At 44.8% G+C, this 21,995-nt stretch overlaps 1 protein-coding gene and 1 long non-coding RNA gene across 2 annotated transcripts in view; one reads left to right on the forward strand and one right to left on the reverse strand.

The window, feature by feature from the left end:
• Positions 1-341: 341 nt before the first annotated feature.
• TRPC5 (transient receptor potential cation channel subfamily C member 5) overlaps positions 342-21,995 on the reverse strand; it is a 95,808-nt gene continuing 74,154 nt past the window's right edge. The window contains exons 8-11 of the mRNA XM_068697071.1: positions 10,125-10,331; positions 9,901-9,942; positions 8,151-8,240; positions 342-7,457 (exon numbers count right to left, since the gene is read on the reverse strand). Coding sequence (XP_068553172.1) covers positions 6,723-7,457; positions 8,151-8,240; positions 9,901-9,942; positions 10,125-10,331 — 1,074 coding nt within the window. The 3' untranslated portion in view covers positions 342-6,722. The remainder of the gene's footprint in view (positions 7,458-8,150; positions 8,241-9,900; positions 9,943-10,124; positions 10,332-21,995) is intronic.
• LOC137863702 (uncharacterized) lies at positions 16,519-21,486 on the forward strand. Its single transcript, XR_011101051.1, has 3 exons — positions 16,519-16,789; positions 16,883-17,010; positions 19,735-21,486. It is a non-coding gene; the product is annotated as an uncharacterized lncRNA (long non-coding RNA).

The raw sequence follows: 21,995 nt of genomic DNA on the forward strand, positions 1-21,995 counted from the left end.
GAGTAATTGCGTTCATGTGGTGCATTTTATTTACCAGCACTTAAAGTGGGTTTGCTATTCCCTGTTACAGAGAGGATATAATGAAAGGGATTTTCAAATTACTGTTCTTTTAATATATTTTTTTTTGCACAGGCCAGTGCTGCTCAACTCTTGCCCACGAACACTTGCTTGCATCTGGCTGGCTGACTTCATTGCAGATAGGTAGGACTACACCACATCTTTTCCACATAAACACTGATATAAATTTGTATAGAACTGGAGCCCTGAAGTGCTCCTGTGACCACTGAAAGCCCTTGAGGATGCTGTGCGGAATGTGGTAAAAAATATAAGATGTCACGTGCTTTACTGTTCATAAATGTTTATTATCAATAGGCAGCTGGAAATGTTACATCTGAAAAGGTAGAAACACCTTGAATTTCAATAGGCTTACATTTTTGGGAAAAAAATTAAATGCTTTATTTTTTTTTCAGTTTACAGTTAAGCTAAAAATACACATAAAATAAATATTTTTATTTATTTATATACATTTCATTTGTACATGTTATGCAAGGGAATGACGTGGAATCTGCACTACAGACAGAAAAGATGCAAGTAGAAAAGTACATAAAACTAAGCATTTGTTTTTGCTTTTTGCTCTTCCCCCTTTTCATCCTCCCCTTCCTCTAGGGGTGGCTACTACTGCTCAATGGGCAAATGCTGAGGTCCCCACTCTGTCTTTACATAAGCAAAATTCTCCAAACATCTGAAAGCTCTGTTGCCTGGAAAAGGCCATTAAGGTTTTGATGAAAAATAAAAGAAAGAGGAAAAAAGCCTCACTTTTTTTTTTTATCCCATGAAATAGCGTTTTAGAATATGATCAGGTGTGAAGCTGTTTCTGTGATAGCTTTTCTATGAAGATTTACTTTGATATTAAAACTGGATTGCTAAAAAAAGCTTGTTTGCAGTGTAAGCCCAATTCTCTAGGGCTTGCCATATAGAAAATAGAGTACTTAAGCATCTGCTACCATCCTTTTGCTTCTCAAAGATCCCTAGCCCTCTAGTTCCCACACCCACCTTATAAACACATTCAGTAGTTTTTAAATAAAACTGTACAATACCCCAAAAAATAGCTACACCAAAAAGTGCCCCCCTTGCTCAAAAACAACTATTTATAGTCAAAAGGCATTTCATTCTGTTGGCTAAAGGTATCACAGTGTTCTGTTAAGCTCGTGTGCCGAAAGGACAGCTCCTGGATTGATCACCTCTCGGTCTAAGCACATTGTTTCTCCTGGCTTAGGAGTTACTGCTGATGGAAATGCTGTAAATGGGAGGGGAAACGGAAGAAAATCCCCGAAAGAAACAAAAGAAGCCATGCTGAAGGAGGACATGCTGGCCAGCAGGAATGGGCAGTGCTGTTTTCCATAGTTGGTGAGCCATCGACTGAGTAGGGTCCGTGTATGAAGACAGAATTGCACGATCGACTTGGCTTTCAACATTGTGGGTGATTTGAGCTAGGCTGGGAGTTAGTGGTGGCTTTATTTTTTTTATTTATTTTTGCACACCTTAAAAAAGCAGAGCAAGTAAAAGTGTTTCCCTGAAACATAACACACTATCAAACATTTGGAAGTTAAGGATCAAATGCTTCTTTTGCCTTTTACATGTACTTTTTTTTTTTTTTTAAGATTTAGATTTCTTTTTAAGCATCATTCTTGATCATCAACTTACTCGAGAGCAGTAGTTAGTTTGGGTGGAGGGAATTATGTGAAAATCGCATAAATGACTTGTTTATACAAGTGTAATGGTCTGAAACAGGGAAAGTGGAGTGTGAAAACTCGATTGAGTTGAATTACAAAGGGTTTGAAAATACACTTAGGTGGCCAGCCCAGACTGCCCCTCTGCACCCCCAAAAAATCCAGTGAGGGATTGGTTTTATACTTGTTGGGCTTCAAATTACGCATTCGCTGAAAACTGCAGGTTATTTTGGTAAGTTTATTTCAGATGCTACTCCAGCAAGTGGATTTGTTATTCATGGCAGTCTCACTGATTCCAATTAATTTTGTCTCTGCGTGAATGGAAGCCACTGCTGCTGGCTGCAGCCAGCTGTGCTGCCGGGAGAGGAAGAGGCCCTCGGGGTGCACCCACCCCAAAGACAGCCCCAGAGAGCTTTTAGTAAGGTGACAGCTTTCCTTAATTCTAGGCAGCCTTTGTGATTTGGGTGGCTTTGCTTTTTTTTCCTTCTCCATTCTGTTTTTTGTGGAGTTGTAACAGGTGGGGGGCGATGCTGGTCCTTGGGAAGGGGCCTCTGAGGCTGCACGCGGCTTTCTTGTGGACATCTCTGTGTTGGCACGCAGCAGACAGACTGGTTGAGGGAGAATTCAGCCGAAAACTAAACCGAAATTGAACGTCTTCCTGGTAAACTTAAGTGTGTGAGGTTTCGGCTTTTGGGAAAGGAAAATGGAAACTTCAAAGCAAGGCCGAGAAGTCCCAATGGAAGCGGGACCTGCGGTTACTGGCACGGAGCAGCTGGTGCTCCCGTAGCTTTGTGACTCTGCGAGATAGCCCAGGAGTAAGTCAGGTCCCTGCTTACAGTACTTGGACTTCTCCAAATGTCTGCTGGAGATACCCTGCAACTGCTCCTGCTCCTGGAAGAGAGCTCAAAATGCAGGTCATGCCCTCACCATGCAAGTCTCAGAGCTCCTCTAACTCAAAGGAAAGGCTCTTAGATAAGCAAGCACTACAGAAAAAGCAACCATACCAAGGAGAAATGAGGGTGAAGCCCTCACAGAGGCACAAGAGCCAACCTAGGAGGCTCTTAACCTACTCAAAAGGTAAGGTTTTACGTTTATATATGAATGCATTTATTTAAATAATACTTACAGTGACTGTTTCTGTTAAAAATTTACACGTGCCGTTAGAAAAAGGCTGAAACACAAATGCAGTACGGTGAGATGAGGCACAAAGCACGCAAGCGAGGATGTCAGAGTTTAGGCTTACAAGGTATGCTGCTCCTGCTCTCTGTCTACTGCAGAAGTCCCCAAAATTCCCCTCGTGGGAAATCATGCTAGTTTTCTACATGGAAAACTATCGTAACGTACATAGCTAAATCCTAACCTGAATTAGTCATAAGGAAACAAAAGTACGTACCACTGCTACGAGTATCAACTACTGACTGTATATAGCGCCTTTAAATTGAAGATCTGAAAGTGCTTATAAATAATGAACTAACCCCCCCGCGAGGTAGGTAAGTAATTATTGTCCCTATTTTACAGATGGGGAAACTGAGGCGTTAGAGGCTAAGTGACTTGCCCAAGGTCACAGGTGAGGCAGTGGCAGAGCTGGGAACAGGCCTCAGAAGTCCTCATTTCTGATCCTGCACCCGAACCACTGCGCGTGCTGCTCCTGCAGGGACCTCTATGCAAACAGCTGAGTATTTACACACGCACTAGTATGTGACTAATATACAATTACCCAAATAATCTGCGGAGAGATGCCGCTGGATTTCTTACTTCTGAAAGAACTTCTTCAATCTCTGACCTGAGTACAAACACCTCCTAGCTCTGTGTGGTGCTCTGTACCTGGGTGTTGGTGTTACCTTTCTCCTGGTGATGGTTTTTAGGTGTGATGCTTTAAAACAACAGGTGAAAAAGACACCAGGGATGGGAGGTGAGAAATAAAGCTACTTCAAGAGCAGGAAACCTAAAGACAGGACAAGTGACCAAGCCTGGTATGATCCCAAATTCCTAGCGTGTGTGTAATGACTATCCTTGAAGCTTATCAAATGTATTTTCACAAAATATTTAAATTTCCTTCACCTGAATCTCCTGCTTAAGAGTAGTAATAACAACAATAATAATAGACTAGTTGCTGTGAAGTCTATTGCTACCAAAGGGGGTGCATAGGTGCAGTCACACAGACTTGGCTTTTTGGGGATCAGTCTGACAGTTTTGGAAACTCCTCCTGGACACATGCATAAATCACTAACACAAATCAAATATTTTTTGTGAAATTCAAAAGTCAGCTGAGGCTGGCTCATAGCTGGGAGCTAGGAAGCATCTGAATCATGAAACAAATCCCGCAGGAGCCCCAGCCAAGCAGCCCCATGATGTACCTCTGGCGTTCAACATACCATTACCAAGGAATTATTGCAGACTGCCTGATTCACTGTGCCATTACAATGTGGCAGTTCCTACCCCTGCCCTTTCTGGGCACGGCAGGGGAACGTGACTCACGCAGTTCGTACAGAAGGGATTTGCATTGCCCAGTGTAATTTTTCCATTTTTGGGGGGCACTGCTGCAGAGTTAATTGCATTTCATTTTGAGATTTGTACCCGTTACCATAGGGCTGCAGTTGAATGGCACAATTTAGTCATAGCCAGTAGCAGTGTGCTTGCTCTCATGGAAAAATTAAAAGCCCTTCCACCATCCAAGGATATGAACCCTGCTTCCACACCTGCTTTAAACCCAGCTGATGTAATCTGCATAACCATGCTGGAGTTGTTTTCGTTCCTACGTGCTAGAAGGTAACAAAGATGTGCTGCCCCATGTCAATCAGAGTTCCTGAACTGCAATGTGCTTAGGTGAGGCATAAAATGATTCAAACCCTTCCCTTCATCCCCCTGTAGCAGCTCTTGCTAACGTTTGTGTTCCCAGAAATGTGCTGAGGCTGGTTTATTAAACTGCAGGCTTTTATTGTGGGCTGCTCTGAGACTCGCCTTCAGTTGGTTCTCACTGCAGCTCTCGCATACGGATGGATTTGCATCGTAAAAGAGAGGGCTGCTGGATTTCTTGGAAGATCAGCAAATTGCTTCTGACCCTACGATTCTGCAAGTCTCCCTGTGTAGTGCCAAAGTCAGTTTGCTCAGCCTTGCTTACAGGAAGAGGAGATGCAATTTTCAAAGGCTGCTCTAACCCTGCAATTAGTATCAAGCCTGAAATCTGTTGATACGAGAATGCTTTTCACTCTGTCTTAACTAGCCTGTCTAGGGGCTTAAATATTTTGGGCTTTGTCCTGCATGCTGGTAACAAGGCTGGCGTCGTTCATGAGCAAGGAGAACAGAAACACGTTTGAGTCTCTGCTCCTAGCTGCTCTTTTTTCTTGACACTGTGGCTGGCTGTATCCTCCACCTCGAGCTCTGCATTCAGAGCTTCTCATGAGCCAGGGGTGTTGGTGTAGATTTTCCAGCCTTCATAAATGCTTTTTTCAAATGCAGTTCCCAATGTATTGCACACAAGAGGTGATTTTTTGGCACCTGCCCCTGGGCTATGCTCCAGCTCCTGTGACCTGTCCTGGGAACAGAGCCTTTAGCCTGGCTGCACAGACTCGTAAGGAAGCTTTGGGGTAAGGCAGGGCCATCTCTGAGCTCAGGACTTGCTTCTTCTAAGAAAGCTGACTGCTGACAGCTCTGAAGCAGCAGCAGGTGCCAGTCATCTGCATTTCTTAGCAACAACATGGAAGAAAATTCAGGTATCAAGTTGTTAAAAAGCGGTGTCAACCATTTTGCCCTTATTGTCTTCTCCTCTGTCTCATGCTCCGTAGGACAAAAATGCAGGGACTTGGTAATATCTAGACAGGGCCTAGCACAACTGTAGGAGTGAAAAAAAACATAAAGATACAGCAGGGTAACATCTACTGCTGCCCTGCTTTTTGGTGCACCTTAGAAAAGGAACTGCAGCAACTTCCCAGGGTGCCAGCTGCGGTCTGAGCTGCTACTGCTGAGCTTGCTTTTCAGAAATGCAGCTCACAGACCCAGGGCAGTGGCTGCTGTACACCAGGAGGATGGTTTTCTACCTAACAGCGTGACATTGACCAGGGAGGCAGCAAAAAAAAAGGAATGCAGCAGTGGAAATAAAGCCAGGGATTTCAAAACCCAAATGCAGCTCAGGGGGGTGGGTGTAAGGGGGAGGCTTAGGGCTGGGTTTTGGTGCACCCTGTCAGTGACAGGAGAACCACTCTGAGGTTTCTCTTTCAAGCAGCCACAGCTGGCTGTGTGTCCATTCATCTATGTAGAAGCTGGTGGCAGGGCCAGGTGCTGGCTTCCACTGCCAGCCGAACTGGGAGGTCATTCTGCTCCCTACGAGGGGAATTTCTTAATAGCAATTAGATAAATGAGCAAATCATCACATGTTCTAGCCACATGATCAAAGGTGTCTCTTATTCAGTAACACTTTACAATATGGATATAATGACCTGAAAAAAAAAAAAAAAACAACAAAAAAAAAACACGCAGCTGAAAGAATCAGAGGTTGTATTGCTTAAAGAAAACAAAAAGCCAGTTGTAACCTGAAACACTTTCTAAGAAGATTGCAAATATGATTCTCAGCCTCCTGCTAAGCCACTGCTCACCAGCTGGCTGTGATGCCGAGGAGTTTGAGCAGGATGCGGAACTGATGGTGTTGGATAGCAGCGATGATAACCCAGCGGTGCTGGGAAGATGATGAGTGCACTGGAGGAATCCTCTACTCCGCCACCAGCGTGTCTGAATTATGTGGGATTCAAAGACTGCATCCGAAGGAGTCCCGTAGTTTACAGTGACCTTATAAATAGTGAAACCTTCAGTTCAGTATTTGTGAGTGTAAAAAAGTAAACTAAAAAAGGTGCAGATGGCTATAAAATAGGTTAACATAAGTAATTTTACATTTTTTTCTCCTGTGGACAGAAAGGAATTCATAATGCTGAATCAGGTGAGAGCAAACAATTACAAATAATTAGCTAAGTTTTCTAGCAGGTGTTAAGGTAGCCTTACTTATAGCCGAGTTGTTACATGATCCTCCTGCCCGTCTTTCCACTGGTTTATAAACAAGTCACAAGCCTCTCCCCATGAATCAAACACATCCTCTGATGAGTCTAAAAGTTTGGAGTTAGAGGAACAAATACTGGAAGCACAGTGAAGGGAGCTGGTACAAACCACAGGGCACTCCTTGCTCTGTCCTGTAAGTCTCGTGTTCCCACTGTAGTCCACCTCATTGAGGTTAATTTCACTTTTGGAACAATTCTCTTCTCTCTCTTTATCAATCTGAGAATATTTAATGTCTTTCCACATGTAGTGTGGCTGAATAATTCCATCTGAAATAGTGTACATGGGCTCTGAATTTGCTTCAGGGACATGCCCATTCATTTTGGAGAACAGCAGGCCCAGTCTCTTAAAGGACTCCTTCTTGGAGCTGGAAAGCCTCTGAACTCTGTTTCCATTTCGGATGAAGGAGCGCTTACTGATCCCATTGCTTTTTGGCTTCTCTTCCACCATATCAATCCCAGACATGGTTTTAATTAGAGCAGATACATTGAAGTCCTTCTTTTTGTTGGCTACATTGAAAGACACGCTCTTGGCTTTGGATTTTTCCCCAGCACTATCCTCGTTTGTTTCATCCTTTTGGGACACCTCTGTGCTGCTGGTAGAGTAACTTCTCCTCTGGGGCTTCCTGTTTCCCAGGAGATCAAGGACTTCGTAGCGAAAACTTGAGATGTCCTGTTTTAATTCCTAGGGCAAGAGGGAAAATGAGTGCCACTCAACAGCATCATCTGTGACGTGAAAGAAAGATCAGTTTCTCTTGGGAGAATTGTTAAGAGTTATGCAAATGGCTGACACCAAATCAGACTTACAAGAACACTACGTACATCTTTATGATTTGGTGACGTGAAAAAATTTATTGGTAAGCCTGAGAGTTGGAGAGCTTACAAGATCTTTGTCTTCAAGGGCTGTGGGACCAGCCGTTGTGACCACCCCCTTATCCCCTCTTCTTCCTGCCTGGGGCTGGGGAAAGCCTAAATAAGACATTTATAGAAGTGAAACTGTTGGAATTTAGAAATGTTGCAGGAATCTTTTAGTTGATAGGCCCAAATTTAATATTCTCTGTATCCATTAACCCAGGCTCAGTTTAGGATTAGGAACGTAATGCTGACTCAAAGCAGATACTTCATTCTTACTGGTTTTCAAAGCCATCGTCTATGTAAAATCTTGTGCATTAAGACACATTGAGACATTGTGAGAAGACAACCTTTTAAGGAATATTCTCTGCTCAAAAGAAGACTGCATGCACATTGCATACCTTCCCAGCTCCAGTAACAGTCACATTTCCACTGCTGGTCACAAAATATATTCCCAAGTTAGCGGGAACTCTGCAAGTGGCTACTGGCATTAGTGTAACACGATTATTAAAGACTAGGAAGTTACCTTGAAATTTTCTTCAGTCAAACCTTCATTGGTTTTGGAAGTTCTGATCATTGCTGCAACGTATCTTTTCACAAGGTTTCTGATCACTTCCTGAAATATGAAACAACAGAAGTGATTCAGCTGCTGGCTCAGACCAAATTCTGTTCTTGCTGTACTTCACCGAATTCTTACTGATAGCTCTCCTGACTCTGCTCTCTTAAAAAAAATAATCACTCTTAGAAACAGCACTTTCAAATAGAACAAACCTTTGCAGAGGCTTGTTTACATTTCATCTTGAAAGCTCAGCTATTAAGTGTAGTGAGCTGATTCCTTGTACTTGCTTTGCATACGTAAAACTTGTTCAGAAAAAAATAATCTAGATTATTTTAAATGTCTTCAAGCCATTTAAACCTCTTCATGCATTATTTAATCTCAGATGCTGAAAGTCCTTCGAGATTATCAGTCTCACGTGTATATGCTGTGTATCTTGATGAGCTAAGCTTGCCACTTTAAGGTTTTTTTCTTTAAATGATGGTGTGTTATCAACAAATAACCTGAAGAACAAACAGCCAGGACTCTACAGAGCAATGCACATTCACGTTAGCCCACATCTGCCAGCTGCCTGGGTGCCCTCTAATGGGAGGTTAAAAACTCCCTGCAGAGCTGCTGCAGCATCTGTGGACAGCACTGGAAGTACAGAGTCACACCTTTGGTGACTGTTCCCCAGCATTACCTGGGCTGTTTGGTACAACTTAGATGATATCCATTTTGCTCTGCATTTGTGTACCTCCTTGCTGGCTTTGCATAAGCAGGCTTGGACTGCTGTCTGTTACCTGCCACACAGAGGTTGATGTCTGGATACAGAAAAGACTACCCCAAACCTTCCCTGCATTTTCCCCCATAAATGGAGACAAGAAGCCTGAGTAACCCCAAGCTTTAAGCTGTGCTCCACACCAAGGGTTTACTGGGAGGTGCTTTACGAGATCCCACTCTCGGTACCTGTGAGCTGTGCTGTGAAGTCAGAAGGTACCCAATGTCTCTTATCAGAAGTGACTAAGTACGTTAAGTGTCAACTCCACGTACAAAGACTCTTCAGAAAACAGGAGATGTCCTACGTAAGACAAATTATTTATGGCTTTTGACAGTATTGTCTGACGTACCACCTAACATTGAGGAGGTATTTTTTCGTCCTTCCAGCATGCTGGCATAATCACATTGAATTCAAGCACTGAAGCTGGTGTTTTTAATACCGCTTCATCCTTTCGTAGGTTGAATTTAATGAACACTTGATGACAAACAAGCTGAGAATGAACAGAAACAGCAAAATTCAACAAAGGAACAATTCCTCCTTCCTGAGCTGTCCAAAACTGAAGGAAATCTCAACTGCTGTTTGAGTTAGGATTAGGGATGGCTTGCAGAAAAAAAAAAGTAGTAGAGGAACAATTTGAGAGTATGTAAAAATGCTGCAAAAACAGTTTTAATCAGGATGACACGACAGTCTGATCCCTCTGAAGTCAATGGTGATGTTGCCTTGACTTCAGCAAGCAGGGAGCTACCTGGCAAGTTTGCTGTTTTCAGAGCAGGTGAAAGGCTAGGAGTGATTTACTAAACCACCCCACCTCTATCGAGGAAACGTTTAATCCATGCCAAGCAAGATCCTCTTGGAGCTCCTACACTTGTATATGTATTCTATAAGAAAGCAAGAAGTGAGATCGTGGAAAATAAGCAGGAAGAAACTGTAAGTAAAAACTTGATCTGCAGGAGAGTTTACCTGGTAATGTTGATTCTGAATGAGGTTGTCAGCATGCCTTTCCTGCAACGAGAAAGGCAGAGGCGTGTTACCCAACATGTAATCCTGTCTGTAGAGTCCTGATGGCTCTTGGCAAGTCCCAGTCCAGCAGCAACCTTCTGCACCAGCACAGTAGCATCCCTTGTGACCTTGAACATGCACAAGCACCCCCAAAAAAATAAGTTTCAAACTATGCAGCTCCTTACTGTGAATGTTTTGAGGTTTTCATGCCTCTTCTGTTCATTGTCGGAGTCGTTGCCTGGGCACAGCTGCTTGTGAACCCACTTGCAAAGGTACCAGAAGGACTTGGGACTCGGGATGATGTTAAAAGGAGGGGGCAGAGTGGCACCTTCATCAAAGTAACTCATCCAGAGTTTTGTCCGTGCAAACTTCCACTCTATGTCTGCATGGTCCTGTGAGAGGAGGAAAGAGAATATCAACAGCTTTAGGCAGGCTTTACCGAAGCAAATGTCAGCGACTAAGGAGGTGACGCGAGCAAGAAAGCATTTCTCTGGCTGCAGGCAAAGCAGTGACACTTCTTCCATCTCCCTCGCTGGGGGTGTACTTAAAAAATCAGTGTGAAATGTAGCTGAGTATAAAAATACCAACCTCTGAGAAATGTAATGATAGCAAAAAGAAATTTCCCATGCTTCATCGTTTAGAGGTTGTGCACATTAGTTCACCCGTAAAAGAAGCAGGAAAACTTTTTTTTTATTATTTTTGCTACTGCTTTTATATTATCACAGACCCTTGTTTTTCATGTCAAAATCCAATGAATTCTCACACTCTTCCCTGGAAAAAAATCTCTCGTGGTCTTTGTTGATTTGTTTTATAGCATCTATTCATTCAGCTCTTGTTTATAGAGAAGTGATAAATTTTACTGGGGGCTATATTTTAAATCTTGCCTCTGCATTATCATTACACAAACAGGAAACATTTTACTGTTTTTTATTTATTTATTTATATTATCACTGCAACACCATGCTAGCTCTCGTGTTCTTCATCCTAACAAAGCAAAGGTGGAAAGTTATTAGCATCACTTCACAGCTACACAGATGCGCAGCATGTCCATAGCATCACCAAGAAATACTGAGCTTGTGCAAGATGCTGATCTTACAGGCTGCAAAATGGAGCTCCCCAAATCGAGGTATTTGCAGTCTGGTCTGTGGAGCTGAGGTGCCACGCTGTCTGCTAACAAACTGCGTGCTCCCTTCAGCATTGGGGCAAAGAGAACAACCTACAGCCTGGATTCAGAGAGGTGATGCAGCTCTCTCTGCAGATGAAGTCCATACGAATACAAAATCCACATTCAGAATGGATGTCATGCTGCTTTGTGCTGGTTTTGAAGTTTAAAAAATGCCCCTATTTCACGTTTTGCAGGAATTCTGAGACCGGGCAGAAAAGGAAGAAAACCGAATCCTTCAAGCAGTGCCGAGCACAGTGTGCAGTAGCACCCGCATCTAAGCGGTAAGGATGTGTGCTCTTACCTCCGTGGAATTTAGTGCTGATAGTTACAGTGTTTTAGCTGTTTAGTGTTTATGTTTGCGGTATCTGACGTGAGATTTAACCAAGAACACGATGATGATTATAAGTTTCTGAGTAGATTTAAGTGAGGCTGGAAGGAGCAGCCCTCCTGGATGCTGGGCTGCAGGCAGCAGCCCTCAGACCCACGCAGTGAAGTGTAGGACAGGGAGTTTAATAAAATATGGCAGAACATCGTGCCCAAAACATTATTACACTGGCATTCTGGCTACGCTCCAGTGCTCTGACACGGTTAAAATATGCTCACATTTTGACAGCGAGGTGCAGCTCAGCTCCATTTTAATGGCGTATTGAAATGACGTGCAGCTCTCAATTTAACACAACTGCCTCGGTGGCCCAGGTGCACATCCTGGTGGGCTGAATCGCCCCAAAATACCAGGGCCTGAGCTGCAGCTCCCCACAGACAGGCTCACTACTAGCCCAAGGGGAAAATCCAGCAGTGGCTGCATCTCTGAAGGCTGGATCAAGCAGCTGCAGGGGAATATCCACGTTAAGCGCGGCAGCACGAGGGTGGTGCTGAGTTACTCAGCCCTCCTGCAAGGCTTTCTCAGGGTGTGCAGGAGCTGCAGACACCTGGAAACACTGAGTTTAGGGTAAAACAGTAGCTGAGGGAGAGTGCAAGACTGATATTTTGGATAGAAACGTGTATTTTTGGTGTTTTTTTTGTCTTGGGGGAGGAGGTGATTTAGCAGTAGATGTTAGATGCTGTTTGTAGGGAAGGATAAGGCAAATCCCTAGCTCAGGGATTGCAATTAGCTTGGGGGAAATGAAAGAAAAAGGATAATAAACTTCCTGTCGAGAGTACTTTTTGCTATTTTACTTTAAAGTAAGATATTTAATGGTACTGCATGGGCTTGAATAGGGACTGATTGCAGACGTAGGGCAGCGCCATGAAACCTGGTGGTAGTTTCTCACTGGGGAATTTTTGTGGTTGGTCTGAACAAATCCCTGATGATGTAAATACAGCTGCAGGTGAGGCTGGTGGAGGCCAGCTTCAGCCTCACTGGTTCTTCTTCTTGTGCAGCCTTAGCCCAGGAGTGCCATATAACCTTTTTTAAAAGACAGACCCCCTGGACACTGCCTAAAGTATCTCCTTTTTTTTTTCCTCTCTTCTGCTGCTGTGAATTCCCCGGGGTTTACAAACTGAGCCTGTCTCAAGTATTCACCTTGATGTTTTGAGAACCTGAGCAAATCAGATGAGAGCTCCTGGCACCAGCTCTGTGTTGGAATCATGCAGCAAGGAGCGATTTCAATTTTACCGAGGGTGTTTTTGTGTGCCAGGAAACCACCATTTTCTTGGTTAGAGCTCTCTTTAGTGCTGTAAGCAGTGAGATCTGCACACAAAGCAGCTTTCTGAACTCTCTTGGGCTGAGAACAGGGAGTACCATGCTTCAGCCATCATTTGGTACCCAATCATTCAAACCTGAAGCATTTGCTGGTACAGCCAGACGCTGTGCTGGCTGGGAGTGTGGCCTGGTAGCCTACCAGAAGTGCTCCAGCTTTTTGGTGCATCTCCCCAGCAGGCCACAGAGCAGGACTCACATTTCTGAGAGCTGCCCGAGCCTCAGCCTGCTTTGTGTCTTAGCTGTTGAAGACTGCACATGAGTGAACGCTCACCGTGAGCTCCTGAACACAGCAAAAACCCAACCCAAGCGGCCTGTTCCTTTGCTCAGCCTGGGCCTGGCCACCACGAGCGAAGCCGTGCAGTGATGGTCAAACCTGGAGCTCCTGCAGCAGCTGCTGAGATGGGTGACGGGAGATGCTGTCCTCACAGCTCCTCACCCAGCCCTCCCAGACCTGCGCTGTCTCATACAATGTTAGGTGACAACTTTTTTGTACACTTTATAGTACTCTGAAAACCATACCCACCAGCTCTGCAAGCGTGACCTTGCTGCTTTTTAGGACTTTAAATCCAAGTTTGGATTTCGCTGTCCTCTCTTCAAGCTGCTCTTCTCCTGCCCTTGTTCTTGTCACCACTTTCCTTCAAGCACTGCTCATCTTTTTGGCTATAAAACACTACTTCTGAGGGCCGAGCCCTCAAGCTCAAAGAACACGTGAACTCAAAGAAAGCACCACTCGGCTCTTGTGTGAGAACAAAAAACCTGGATCACTTTCTGTCACAGTGCGGATGTGTCATACTGGCCACCTAATCCTCTTGCAAATCTCTGCCATTTGAAGCGAGAATTAATCTCCCATAAAGATTTCCCTGTGGGACTGCTGGAGCCATCTTACTGTAGCAGTTGTGAGGATTTTCTAATTCAGTCAAAGTGATGTATTCACAGATGTGCCCGATTTTAAATAATTACCTGCTACACTAATTATCCAGGATAATTCAAGCATTAATCTCCATCTTTATCTCTGTGCAGAAAAATCTGTTGTTTACATTTTGTAAAATGCTTTTTATAAAGACTTCCGTCACCATCTCCTTGCTGGGCCATATGGTTTAGATCACGCTTTGCCAAAAAACATCCAGCTTCTCAGCGGGTCCTGGCCCAGCCATCACAGCCCCATCACTGGAAGACTTTCAGCTCTCTGTATTAGGTGACTACCTCTGCATCTAGGTTCCTCTCAACCTGTTTGTTCGTGGATTTAGGATCTCAGCTCCCAGGCGGCTGAAAAGGTGGTGGAGGAAAAGGCTGCTACTGTTACCTTAGCCCCCAGGAGCTGGAGCACAAGCCTGGGGCACATCAGGGCACAAAAGACCAATCTTGTGCCTCTTGAATTGGCATCCCTGGAAGTGCAGGGATGAGGCTGAGGGTCCTGAGCGTACCTTGGCTCGGGGCTGGTGGGCTCTGAGGGGTTACAGCAGCTCCTTGCTGCTGCAGAGCCATGTTGGGAACACTCCGTGAACACAGCACAGAGCTGACGATGAAGCTCAGCAGCCAGGCATGCTGATACCTCCAAACTTACCCACGATAAGACAAGCACAGGATAATCAGCTACTTCAGCTCCTTTATGCTACAAGGAGGTGCAGGAGGGCTTCTCCCCTTCCCTGAACGAGAGGAAAGAAGTGTGTCCCTACGACACAAACCCTCCCCGCACCCCTTTGTGCAGAATAATGTATAAAGATGTCTAGCATCTTTCGAGCTGGCACAAAAAGGGCTGCGTGTGCCTTTCTTGTATTTTATTATACAACAGTCAGTGGGCTAAGCTGGAAATCAGGCTGCTGCCTGTCAGATGCAGATATAGAGGGCTGTGACAATGCCCTGGGGAGCAGGCTGTCTGGCTGTGGCTGAGTGCCTCGGAAGGAGGCGCAGGCAGCTCCTGGTGTGCAGGGAGCACTGGCAGAAGCTGGCATGATTTCTGCAAGGACTGCTCTTCGCTGCTGTCCCGGGAGGTGCCAGCAGCAGCCCCACAGGTTAAGAAGTGCCCAAGCTGTAGGACTTTCCTCCAGGGAGGAAGGAGAGGGCACATCATCCACCTTTAAGAGGTGTTCGTGGACATGCCTGGTTTGCAGCACACTGGGTAAGGGAGGGGCCCATTCCCTGAGAGGCACAGAACAAACGTCAGAGGTGCTTTTTTGCTGTATAATTAGCTGAGCTGCTAAGTGCAGGAGAAAGTCATTAAACTATGTTTAGTATATTTCTATCTCGTGTGCCTCGTTACTGCTCTTTGCAGGCTAAACCCAGAGCAGGTAACAGCACAGGAAATATATCAGTAATGGCTTTCAAGCAGGCTAGCACAAAAAAATATGCCTTTGTGTGTCTTGAACAGAAAGCAGTGCAGAAAGAGAGCCAGGAGAACGTTAATCTTTGCAGAACCCAACACAGACAACTTTTCTGCAGTTTCAAGACTGTTAATTTTGTAATACGTGTTGTGCAAGCTGGTAATAACATCGACGGAGCTTGGGGGCTTAATGACAAGCTCAGAGAAGCAAGCAGCAAAAACCCAAGCAGGCTATTTGAGGTAAATGGCGCTGAATATTTTTCAAATAAAGATATTTCATACAAAGAAAAAAATCATCTGTGAGCGAAATCTGGGACCTACAAAGGCAATTAATGCACAGGTAATTCAGCTGCAGCTGACAACAAATGACTTTGCTTTCGAAGCTGGGGATGACATACTGAAGGATAAGAACTTAATGGGATCAATCTCAAAAATAATACAAGAAAAATTGCTAAAGGAGGACTATCTAGCATTAGAAAAAGCAATTAGAACAGGGAATGAGACAGCCAAAGAAGAGATGAAACTACTCTCTAGTGCGAAATCACACTGAACCAGGCAGAACAGCCGGGTCCTGATCAGCCACAGGATATTTGCACTGGGGAACGGGTCCGTGGCTGACACAGCCCAGCACCTAAGGTGTGAAAGACCCCTGGGGTGGGGAGCTGCGTGGCCAGGGAGCTGATGAGCAAACCACAACAAGCAGGAAAGGACACGGTGCTCGGTGCGGGAGGGAGCTAGGGCTGCTGCGCACGTCCTGGCGCCAACAGAGGACAGGAAAGGAAAAGTGTGTTCATGAAACGTGCAGGTCTCAAAGAAATGCACATAAATGCTGACTCTGGGGTACGAGAAAAATGAAGTCTTGGGCCAGGATACAGGTACAGGCTTGGTTTCAGATAAGAGCAAGCCTTATCTGGTAAAATTCAGGAGGCAGCAAGGCCCTCAGAAGATCTCATAATTACCATTGTTATTGCAGCTGGCAGCGCACACCATTCCACCTCGCATGTAGGTTATAGATATCAATTACCTTTCATCTCCCACCAGCGCATTGGATGGGAACAGCGATGGCTAATGAGAAGGCCAGGGAATATCGGATCTGGGGAAACGCAGGGAGCTGCGCCTTGTGCTGCTTTTAGCGTCGGTAAATGATGTGAATTGACGCCTTTTTGTTCTTCAGTCATATTCCAGCAAAGTTCAGTTTTTATTTTAACAGTCAAATAAATCAGAGCTGTATGAAGGTCGTGTAGACAAATAGTGCTCTAAGAAAAAAACTCAGCAAGAAGAAACAATGAGAGAGATATCACCAAGGCTTTGTTCTTCCTGCCATCCATCCTCTCTCCCTTATCTCCAGCTGATAAGAGCCTCTTTTCAAGCTGGCAGTCAGAGAGATAAGGCGGATATCTGTGCTGATAATGTTAACGACCTCCAGCCAGGTCACAATCAAGTAATTCACACATGCCCATGGAGAAATGGGGGGCTAAAAAAGGATGTCTAACCCCCAGTGTTTGAGCACTGGTGACTCTTAGTGCTGTGGCAAATTAGAAAGCCTGATTTCTACTCGTGCTATTTCCACAATATCACAGCTTATTTTTTCTGCATAGCAGAGCAACCTGGGATTGGAGTCTTCCAAGGATGAAGAAATGTCTTAAATTTTATTGCTAGACTGGTGAGAGCCAACTGTCAAGGAGAATCGCATACTTCTCTGTAGCTGTCTTCATTATTATTTTTTTTTCCTTTTTTTTTTTTTTTTCTTTTTTAGAGAAAGTAGTCCCAAGAAGCAAAAGCCCAGTTACGGTCCACCTGTGAGTTTCAGATCTCAGGATCCAGCCTGTGCCATTAAGAGGGTGTGATTTCAACCAGGAAACGCGATGTCAGTCATTCCCAAAGGTATTTACAGCTCTAGCAGTTTATTTAACGTGTTATTTAGATAAGGGCACTTGTGTCTAACTTTCAGATCCGAGCTCTGATTATGAATATTCACAAAGTACGTTTTATGTTCTTTGCTACTGGCTCCTCTGCTATACAAATGTGTCCCAGGATATCTGGCCACATCCAGCTGGCCAGAAAGGCAGCGACAACAGTAAATTCATCACTGGTCTGACCTTGGGAGCTGTTTTCACGTGCTGCAGGAGTTGCCCGGGATCAAGGCTTGGTATCTTGTTAAACTTTACAACCTCTTTATATAAATATATGTGTAGCCTTTATAATCCTTCCTTAAGTAACATGAAGAATAAAATAATAATTCCCAAACTCTTATAGTTAATCAGTGAAACCACACACAGCTGTTCAGGTATTTTTTGCTTTTATCATTGGTTGTGAACTGCCCACCCTCAGCAGAGGAGTGGAGATGGACTGTGTCTGTTCTTGAGGCTGTAAAGGTCGCAGCACCGGTGGGAGAAGCCGGTGTCTGACGCCTCCAGACAGCAGCCTGCTTGCACAGTCACTTAAATGCAGCGCACGAGCTGAGCTGCCAAAACTTGAAAAATTGCTCAAAAATGAAAAATTGTAGCTAAATATTCTGGTTGTTTAAACATATCCTTGAGGCAAAAGAAAGGAAACCATTATGAAGGTATGAGATTGCTCAAGTCCTGTAACTGAATCTCGAGCCGTGCACAGAGCACTGATTTAAGAGATGAAGTCCTTATTTCTCCCCCAGATTCTGGCACTGGGTGTGCAGCTGAGGAGCTGTGGGGAGCTGCACCAGACAACACTGTGACTGCAGCACAGCACCCAGGTTCTTAAACATCTTTCTGTTTAATTGGATGGAGTTGTATGTATCCTGTTTCACCTACATAATTAGCGTGAACTTACTTGCTATATTGCTGCGTGCTAAAGATGAAATCCATGCGGTGCTAACATCGCACTTCAATGGGTTAGAAACTGGCTGGGTAGCTGGGCCCAAAGAGTGGTGGTGAAAGGAGTTAAATTCAGCTGGAGGCTAGTGGCGTCCCCCAGGGCTCGGTGCTGGGGCCGGTCCTCTTTAATATCTTCATCGATGATCTGGATGAGGGCATTGAGTGCACCCTCAGTAAGTTTGCAGATGACACCAAGCTAGGTGCGTGTGTCGATCTGCTCGAGGGTAGGAAGGCTCTGCAGGAGGATCTGGATAGGCTGCACCTATGGGCTGAGGCCAACTGCATGAAGTTCAACAAGGCCAAGTGCCGGGTCCTGCACCTGGGGCGCAACAACCCCAAGCAGTGCTACAGGCAGTCCTACAAGGAGCGGCTGAGGGAGCTGGGCTTGTTCAGCCTGGAGAAGAGGAGGCTCAGGGGCGCTCTCTGCAGGTACCTTAAAGGAGGCTGTAGTGAGGTGGGGGTTGGCCTGTTCTCCCACGGGCCTGGTGACAGGACGAGGGGGAATGGGCTAAAGTTGCGCCAGGGGAGGTTTAGGCTAGATGTTAGGAAGAATTTCTTTACTGAAAGGGTTGTGAGGCATTGGAACAGGCTGCCCAGGGAAGTGGTGGAGTCACCATCCCTGGAGGTCTTCAAAAGACGTTTAGATGTAGAGCTTAGGGATATGGTTTAGTGGGGACTGTTAGCGTTAGGTCAGAGGTTGGACTCGGTGATTTTGAGGTCTCTTCCAACCTAGATGAGTCTGTGATTTCTGTGACTAGAATCTAAGAAGTCATATTTCAGGGGAGTCTCAATATAGCTGTTCCCATTGCTTACCATCAGGTGACAGTTCACAGACAAATCCCTTTTCTCTTTTGACTGCTTTTTCCTCAAAAACATTTTTCCTTTTTCTTCTGCTTCTTTCCTTTTCCTCTGCCGTCTTAACAGAAGTCCCCTTGATGCAGAAGCACGAGATAATGCTAATTGAGCTTGTCAGGTCTAAATAAAAGATGGGCTAGTGCAGGGGGCTGCAACCTGTGTGGGTCCATCTGGATACTTCGGCTTCTATCATGTAGCAGGAGCGAACCTCACTGCGCTGCTTCGACGTAATGGGCAGAGAGTTATTGACCTGTCATGTGGGGCACCGGCGTGGTACATCAGGGGAAACAAAACCCAGCCACGCCAGGGCCAGCAAATTCCCTATAATATTCTAAATCAGCCTGGGGTCACCCCAAAATCTGAAGATCTTGGTCTTTACTTAAATGTCATGTTTCCACTCCTCTGAATAACGCCCAGGTGGTTTGGCCCTGGCAGCACACGGGGTCAGATAAATACATTAAATTAAAATTAAAAAAAAAAAGATTAAAAACACCAGAAAGCTTTATCTTTCTGATCCTGCTGACAATACTTACATGAGCAAGGGCTTGCAAGGATCGGGCCCTAGGATGGCAAATTAGCTTTGTCTGCTCTAACAGAAGGAAGATGCAGAAGATGAAGTCAGAGCATAGAGAGTGCTCCCATTTAGAGGCTCTGCAAACACCAGATGAATATTAACAACTTGATTCAAGTCCATGGGTTATATGTAATTAGGCCAAAGCCAGCAAAAAGACAAACAGTTCTACACCTTCAAATGAATACTTCAACTTGCTAACAAAAAGCAATTAAGCTGCCTGCCAGTCTACAGCGAGGCTCCGGGGCTAATTCCACACACTGGCCTCTCGTTGTATGGCAGTATCGCAGCACATCATTGCTGAGATCTATTTCCCTGCTTTTCAAACAGAAATCTGCCGGGAGTCTTCCGCACCCCGTCATCAATTCCAGAGACAGCACCCTGCCTTGGGCATCAATCCCACTCCTCAAAAGCCACGTTGAGCTCCCAAGGAGGGAACTGGAGAGCGATGGAAATCTGCCTGTCCAGAGGTCACAGAAGGCACTGCGACAGTTCAGGAGGATTTGTGATTTAATTAATTGTCCCTGATGAGATGGGTGAATTTTGAGAGCGTGGTAACTGAGATTTGGATGACTGTGGTTACACCAGATTGAAGGAAGGGCTTGAGCATACTACCTGCACCCAGGACATGGGGTCTGTACGTGAGCAGTGACAGCAGCATGTGTGCAGCAGCCAGCTGGAGCACCTGAGGACCATAAAACCGGGGAACAAATGCCAATACTTCATTCAGCTGGCAAACCAAAGGAGAGTCATTTAACTCCCTTTCTAGAGCCTAGTTGCTTTGTTACTCTGTAAAAAGCTTCAAGATGAATTATTAATCCCAGCTCATATTGACAACAAGCACATAATTTCATTTCCTGCTCTGTGACAGAGTTCAAAACCAAGCACATCTCAATTTCTCCTAAGAAATTCGAATTAATGGTTCTTGAATGGCTCTTGTGAGACAAACACTTCCTGATGCTTTAGCAGAGCCTGGATATTAGTCTGGGCTTTGGAGCTGGCCTCACCTCTACAGGGGGACAATCCACTGTCCCAAACCTTGCCATGTGCAGGGACTGTCCAGCTCTGCATCTTGAATTAACATTTTGTGATTTGTCAAATTCTTCCTTAGCAAAAACACCAAGTAGTCATTGTGCAGTTCACGTCAGCAGAGGAGGTGCAATAGTTTTGGACAGCCCAAAGGATCACAGATCACAGTGAGGAAGGGAATTTCTGCAGCAGTCATGAAGTAAACTGGCTACCAGTTACTGCCATGGTGGTGAAGGCCTTCAGCTGGTGTAGAGAACCAGAGGAATTTATTTTTCATTGTAGATCAATAAAAGCTTGATACTCCCTCCTGGGGGAAATCCAAAGTCAGGCTGGAAACAATGGAACAGGGAATTGGATGGTTTTTTAGACTCTTCTGTGTTTTCATTTTTAAGCTCTCTACTCTGAAAAAAAATGAAGACAATTCCATGTACAGCACCCCTACACTGGAAGTCAATTTCCTGAAAGTGATCGCTTATTTTTAGCTGTACATACCAACTGTTTCTGTTTACTATACAGCTTTTGTTTTGCTATACACCATATTTATTTTTTTTTCATTCTTCTTCTCCACAACATGTGCTAATTCACTCTGTTTCATTCTATCATTTAAACCTGCACTCCTTGCTTAGTGTCCAAAGTTCTCATTTCTTCAATATCAGCACTGGTAGCTCTCAGGTTGGTCACACACTACCTTCAGAGATGCACTGGAAAAAATTAGGCATGCAGAAGTAACACCACTTTCTTGCACGGTAGCAGTAGTTAAGGGTAATTTTTCCCAGACCTGTTTTGGTGTGGTGCTATTCCCAAGGCATTAAGCATCTTTGTTCTTCCCTAAAACTTCTGGAAGCTGCAAGGGCTTACAGCTCTCCCTAATGTCAGTGGGATGCCTGGTGCTGCAGTGCTGTTGTGTGCCACTTGTTGCTCTAACCCACCTGGAATCCAAATCACAGCTCTACGGTTTCCCTCCTGAAGGAGCCTTAGCTCCTCTTCTATTGATCTTGTTTCCCTTGCTCCTGCAGCTGCACGTCAGAACTGTTTATACAGTCCCAGTGAGTAATTCCCTTGTGGCTTTCCAGACTCTGGTGAATGTGTCCATGAGGAACATGCTTTCAGAAAATACAGATCGAGTGCTAGTTTCCTGCAAAATGCACTTGCACCACAGAACACCAAACTGCACCTGCACCTTCGGGACCTAGAAGACATGCGTGCTTGGGTGTCACAATACCCACTGTCACAGTGATTTGACAAAACAGCACCTTTAAAAAAAAAAAAAAAAGACTGGCAGGAGGATTGTACAACTTCAGACACAGCCAAGTGGCAGTCCTATAAGAAACAGCCTATCACATAAAATGTGCTCATTACCCACTCTGTTACTTTATCCTACTTGTGAGTGATGGAGCCACCTGGCCACTCTCAGATAAGTCCCATTGTCCTTCCTCTTGTCATCATGACACATTCCTCTTGCATTCATCAGGGGATGGTATTTCTGTCACGTCTGGGAAGGTATTTAGATGAGAGACCCAGCAGTGCATAACATCCAATTGCATTCTGTGCTGCTTGTATAG

This window comes from Anas acuta, chromosome 13, assembly GCF_963932015.1.
Source record: "Anas acuta chromosome 13, bAnaAcu1.1, whole genome shotgun sequence".
NCBI lineage: Eukaryota > Metazoa > Chordata > Aves > Anseriformes > Anatidae > Anas > Anas acuta.